The 6,552-nt window shown below is 39.6% G+C and overlaps 1 protein-coding gene across 1 annotated transcript in view; it reads left to right on the top strand.

Moving 5' to 3' along the window:
- The window catches only part of Ppp1r21 (protein phosphatase 1 regulatory subunit 21), a 79,460-nt gene that overhangs the window by 45,452 nt on the left and 27,456 nt on the right, over window positions 1-6,552 (top strand). Inside the window, exon 14 of the mRNA XM_008823043.3 lies at window positions 3,787-3,914. Within this exon, the coding sequence (XP_008821265.1) occupies window positions 3,787-3,914 (128 nt within the window). The remainder of the gene's footprint in view (window positions 1-3,786; window positions 3,915-6,552) is intronic.

Raw genomic sequence — 6,552 nt, 5'->3', positions numbered from 1 at the left:
TTTCTTTTCCTTTACCTCACTGTTTCCTTACCCTTGTCCTGGTTCCTGCAGTTATGTCTGTATGCCTATGATTCGCAAGTTTGGTCTTTTTATGGTATCACTCAATTCCTGCATATTCCATTCTTGTGATTTCTTAAATTTTTCATAATGTTTGCTTGAGTGGTCCAGTTCATCCACTTTATCTTCCAATCTTGAGACTCTTATCTGTAGGGAGAAAAAAAAGGTCCTTGCCTGGTGAATAGGGGACGTGAAGGAGAAGTAAAGGCAAGAGTTGTTAGCATTACAAGTTCTAGACAGGGAACCAGAAAAAAGTCAGAACAGGGCAAATTTCAAATGTTCATATCAGAGTCCATTGGGATTTCTTGATGAGAGCTTCCAAGCATCCCTCTGTTGGGTTCTTCCTCGTTTTTCTTTTGTCTGCCAAGGCTGGACTAGAGAGTGATGGATTCAGGATTTCCTTTCAGCCACTTTGATAGCTCTTGGAGTGGTTAGAATCAGTGTCAGTTCCCTCTCAAAGGCTTCTAGATAGAGGGAGAAAACAAATTTATCCATCATTTTAGAACAATAGCTGGTTGTCTCCCTTAGCTACAGGTGGGCACTACAGTATTAGAGACGAAGGTATTACATCTGAACAGCACTTTCTGCTTAGAAACAAAATCATCAATGAGAAATAATTGTCTAAGTAACTTTTTATATGGACTTAAGCCTAATGTCTGAGAACTGTAATCCCTTGAACTCTTACAGAAATATACTGATCACTTTACTCTTTAGTTATTCTTTCCTTTTGGGTGTTTAAAACCATATAGTTGGCCCAAATAAATTAATTTATTTTTACACTTAAGGTCATTTGAGGATCTCTTCCTCAGGGGTCACATGGATTTGGGAGGAGCCCTGGCTTCTTTCTTTTACCAGTTCCATCTATGTGAAGATAAGTCAAAGGTCCTACGTGACCATGGCTGGCTTCACTTGGAAGCATGGAGGAAAAGTTTCCTCTGAGTTGACCCTTATCTTTGTAGACTGGACACTGGTTCAAGTCCATCTGGTGGGGTCTCCATGGCCTCCCTGAACAGAGGACAGGAGACTTACCACAGTTACAGGACATTTTGAAAGATGTTCCATAGTCCCCTGGAACTTAGTTGACCTTGGAGGGCAAGGAGGAAAAACTGTGCTTTAAGTCCCTCTGACCAGATTAGTATAGGCCTCAAAGAATGGCTGTTAAACATCTAATAAGGTTAGTTCCACCAGTCTGGTACTTTTAATTACCATGTGCTATGTAGTAAAGCTTGTACCTCTCTTCTAAGTGCCTCCATTACACACCAACCAAAGTTGCCTAGCAACTAAGTTCTTTTATAATATTTTGTAGTTCCAGAAACTATTGACTAAAACTCTCAGTGATATGAAGCAAGAAAATGTCTGCTTTAGGGGCTGGAAAGTTTAGTATCACATTCTGATTTCTGTACATTTGAATATCATATGAACACATGGAAGAGAATCATTTATTTTCAAAGCTTTGTTGATCATAGTAGTATTGTGCCAATTTGTTGGTTCCTTTATAGTGACAACTGTGACATGATTATGTCAATGTTGATGAGAAGGAGGAGGAGGTTATAGCTCAGTGGTGGAGTGCTTGCCTAACATGCATGAGGCTGTGGGTTTGATCCCTACAACTGAAAACAAATCAAATTAAAAAAAAATGGTAACAAGAAAGAAAAGTGCCTGATGGATGTACAGAAGGTCTCTGGAACTTTTCTCTAAATCTGAAATTATATCAGAAGTTGCAGACAGGGGCTGGAGAGATGGCTGATCCGTTACGATTGCTGATCAATCATGAGGATCAGAGTTGGAATCTCAGCACCCACATCTGATGATTCACAAATCCTTGTAACTCCAGCTTCAAGGGACCCAGCTGCCTCTTCTGGCCTCCTTGAGCACCTATACGCATATGTATGTAGACACTCATGCAGATACATGCATACAAACACATAAATAAAATTTTTAAAAAGTTACGTTCAGGTACTTAAAATGTATAAACATCTGTATTGATTAAATACCTAAATGTTTAGTCAAAAATATTTTTCAGAGGACATGCCAATTTTGTAGTAAGTCACATATGCTATTTCTTTCCAAATAGCATTAATTTTTCTTTTTAATGATATATAGTCTAAAATCAACTACATTTCTCAGTTCTGAATGAATGAAAGTTCTTTCCATATACAATTTCTAAAAAAAGATAGTATCTATAAAAAGGTAATATCTATGTTTTCTAAAATTTATCTTTAACTTTGTTTCGTGATACCTAGATTCTTTAAATAAAATATTCTAAATATTCAGTAGAGACTGTATTATAAGCATTTTGTCATTTAAAAATATAATCATCTGTGTCAGTTTTCCTATTGATGTGATAAAAGCAATTTAAGGAAGGAAGGGTTTATTTTGGCTCAGTGTTTAGGGGTGCAGTCCATCATGGAGGAACTGAAGGTGGTAGGAGGGTGAGGTGGTTGGTCAACACTGAGCCCGCAGTCAGCACTCAGAGAGGTGAGTGTTGGTGCCTCCACTCGATTTCCGTTTTTACGAAGCTCAGGACCTCAGCCTCAGGATGGAGACATCCACATTCAAGGGTGGGTCTTCTCTCTCTAGTTAAACCTTTCTGGAAGCACCTTCATAGACACACCCAAAACTGTGTTTCCATGGTGATTCTAAATTCTATCAAGTTAACAAAACTGATCATCACCTTACCTTCATTGTAAAGATGATCATAATTCTCTTACTTTCCCTAACTGCCAGGATTAAATCCTATATGTCTCAGGAACCTGGAAGACCCCCAAGCTTAGCTCCTTGGCCAGTCTCACTTGTAATTCCTCTCAACCCTTTTATATTTAAGCATGTCTTCTATGCTTCTCTATTTATTTATTTATTTATTTATTTTATTAAATCACCTTTCTCTGTTCTATTCTTACCATAGGATTTTTTTTTTGTACCAACTATTAGACTGAAAGCAAAAGCACATGAAATCCAGACCCTGTAGTATCTGATTCTTATTTGACTGTGCAGGCTGTTCCCATTGCTAGTGAGGGTGTGCCCTAGCAAGCTGGCTAGCATCCAGCATGGATTGTGGGCATCATGCCTATGTTGGCTGTTCTGTTTCAACCTCATAGGTTCTTTAGGGAAGTATTAAGTATATATGTATCAGTAGTGCAAGCTAGCCCTCAGAGCAGTGCTCTCTAACGAATAAATATTTGTCAGAATCATTTATGAAATGTTAGAATGAGGAACAGTCTTCAAATGAGGAGGAATCAGATACACAGGCTGTGGCTATAGCCAAGTCAGTCAAGACGGTGTTAAGAGAGCTCATTTCTCCCCATTCCTGTGCCTGGAGAGATGGCTCAGTGGGTAAGAGCTCTGGCTTCTTAAACTGATGATCTGAGTTCAATCCCCAGGAACAGCAAGATGGAAGGAGAGAGCCATTTCCCACAAGTTGTCTTCTGACCTACTACACATACTGTACTTTGTGGCATGCAAGTACACACACACACACACACACACACACACACACACACACACAAAACATATGAAAATATTTTTTAAAAAGAGAGATCTCACATCTCCCTGTTCTTTTAACCTTGACTTGAGGACTAGCTGATGTTCAGCACAGTCTTGGATCTTGGGATCATTGTTTTAAAATGCACTTAAATAAATTTGTAAGACTAGGTGTAAGAGGTGAGCAGGCTGACTAGCTGTATGCAACTTGTGGAAAAATGATGTTTTCATTTCATTGTGTCTTTATAGATATTTCCAAACATTATAGCCAAAAAGCTACAATAGAGCATGAACTTCCAACAGCAACACAGAAGCTGGTAACAACCAATGACTGTATCTTGTCGTCAGTAGTGGCGTTAACAAATGGAGCAGGAAAGGTAATTTTTCTTTGGCTTATTCTTAAAGTGTTTTTTTTTTCAATGACATAGAAAAATTGATCTGTAAAAGGACTGTGGAATATAAGGCCTATGTATGTATGTATGGGTGTGTGTGTGGTGTCTCTGTGGTGTGTGAGGTCCGTGGGTGTGTATATATGTATTGTGTGATGTGTGGCGTATATGTATGTATGTATTTGTGTGGTTTGCGTGTGTGTGTGTGTGTGTGTGTGTGTGTGTGTGTGTGTGTGTGTGATATGTAGGGGGTGTGTATGAGGTGTGTATGATGTGTATGTGTGTTTGTGGTGTGTGTGTGTCTGGTGCTGGGGATTGAATTCAGGGCCCTATGCATGGTAGGCATGGTAGGCACTCTACTACTAAACTACATCCTCAAACCCTAAGGCCTTTTTTATTTTGTTTTGTGAACTCATGTCTAATTTTTCTTCCTCCTTACCCAATATTTTTTTAGTTTACCTCAGTTGAACCATCTAGTTAATATTTAAAATATATTTATTATTTTTATTTTATGTGTATAAGTGTATTGCCTGCATGTGAGTATACCTGTGTCATGCAATGCCTGTGGAAGTCAGAAGAGGGCGTTGCATTCCCTTGGAACTGGATTTATAAGTTGGTTGTTAGCCGCCATGTGGATGCTGGGAGTCTAACCTGGGTCCTCTGCGAGAGCAACCAGAGCTCTTAATCACTGAGCCATCTCTCCAGCACCCTGTTCAATATTTAAAAACACTGTGGTAATGATTGGCAGTATACTTAGTGCTTGTGATGTGATGGATGAATGGATTACTTACCACTTTTTTTTTTTAAACCATCCAGTATTTTTCATTATTTTTTTACTGCATATATAGGACATAGGGCTTCATTATGTTATTTCTTACATAATTATTCATATTCACTCTCTTGTTACTTTCCTTTATCCGACTTTCCCTCCCACTGTTCTCCTCCCTCTTCCCAAATAGTTCCCCTTCTGCTTTCATGTTGCACATGCTGGTGGGCGCTTGTGCGCGTTTCCCCCCCCCCCCCCCCCCGCCCAGATTCTGTATGTGAAAGAGAATATGAGCTGTTTGTCTTTCTCCCTACCATCACCCTCTGTGGTTCCCCCTCCCCTCCCTCTCTGCCCCTTCCACCACATCTCCCTTCTACTTTCTTGTCTCTCATGTATATGAATAATATAGATGCTATGTTATAATGCATATAAATAATCTAGATGCTGCATATAAGAGAAAACTTGACATTTGGCTATTTTTTCTCATGTCCTCTCCTCCCTTTTGCCTCCCCTCCCCTTCCTTCCCCTCCCCTCCCTCCCCTCTCTTCTCTTCTTTTTTGAGAAGAGTCTCTTGTAGTCAAGGCTGGCTTTGAACAACCTTGACTGCCTATTCTATTCTCTTTTTGTTTAAAATATTTTATTTTTTTAATTTTATGTGTATGAGTGTACTGCATGTATGTAAGTGCACCCATGCCATGAAGTGCCTGTGGAGGTCAGAAGAGGGAGTCAGATTCCCTGGAACTGGAGTTATGGATGGTTGTTAGCCATCATGTAGGTGCTGAGAACTGAACCTGCATCCTCTATAAGAGTAGTCAGTACTCTTAACTGCTGAGCCATCTCTTTAGCCCTCTGTTCTCTTTTTAAAAAATCACCACCATTTACCCCTAGCCTATGCTCTGTTAAAAAAAATAATAAATAAAATATTTTTTAGAAAAAAACATTTTTATTTTTGTTTGAGTGTATTGCCTGAATGTATGTAAGTGTACCATGTGTATGCAATACCTGCAGAGGCCAAAAGAGGGCACTAGATCCCCTGAAACTTTAGTTTTGCTGGTTGTCAGCAGGTATGTGGGTGCTGGGAAACAAATCTGTATCCTTTGCAAGAAGAGCAAGTACTTTTATCCCCTGAGTCATTTCTTCTGCCCCAACAAAACAAGAGCAACAAAAAAATCCCCCGATAATTCCTTTGCTGATTTTATGCCATTCTGTAGTAGTGTTTTGTTGTTGTTGTTTTGTTTTGTCTTGTTCTGAGACAAGATCTTGCTTTGTAGTCCTGGCTTGGAACTCTCTGTGTAGACCATGCTGGTCTCAAACTCATAGAGATCTACTGGCCTCTGTCTCCTGAGTGTTGGGATTAAAGGTGTGTGGCAATGCGCTAAGCCTCTACTATTTTTTGTTTAAACATTATGTTATTATAGTATGTGTTGTGTGCCTGATGTTGTGGGCATGTTTGCATGCATGTAGAGATTAGAGGACAACTGTGTGGAGTCTGTTCTTTTCTGCATTTGCCTGGATACTAGGGATTGAACTCCAGTCTTCAGGGTTACCTGGCAGGTGCCTTTACCTGCTGAGCCATCCCACCAGACCCTGAACTTCTGTCCTTCTGCTTCCACATCATAGGTGCTGAGGTTAGAAGCTCACATCACCACTCCCAGTTTTTATGTGGTGCTGGGGATCAGACCCAGGGCTTCCTGAATGCTAGGCATGTGCTCCACCAACTGACCTACATTACCAACCCCAATATTTGTCTTTTTGACTCTGGCTTATGTTTTTTTTTTAATTTTTTTATTATTTTCATTTTATGTGTATGAGTATTGTCTGCATTTAAGTAGGTGCACCCATGTCATGCAATGAGTACAG

Source organism: Nannospalax galili, unplaced genomic scaffold, assembly GCF_000622305.1.
Source record: "Nannospalax galili isolate Female #2095 unplaced genomic scaffold, S.galili_v1.0 scaffold286, whole genome shotgun sequence".
Lineage (NCBI taxonomy): Eukaryota > Metazoa > Chordata > Mammalia > Rodentia > Spalacidae > Nannospalax > Nannospalax galili.
Note: the sequence above shows the minus strand (reverse complement) of the source record. Positions and strands in the feature narration are given on the sequence as shown.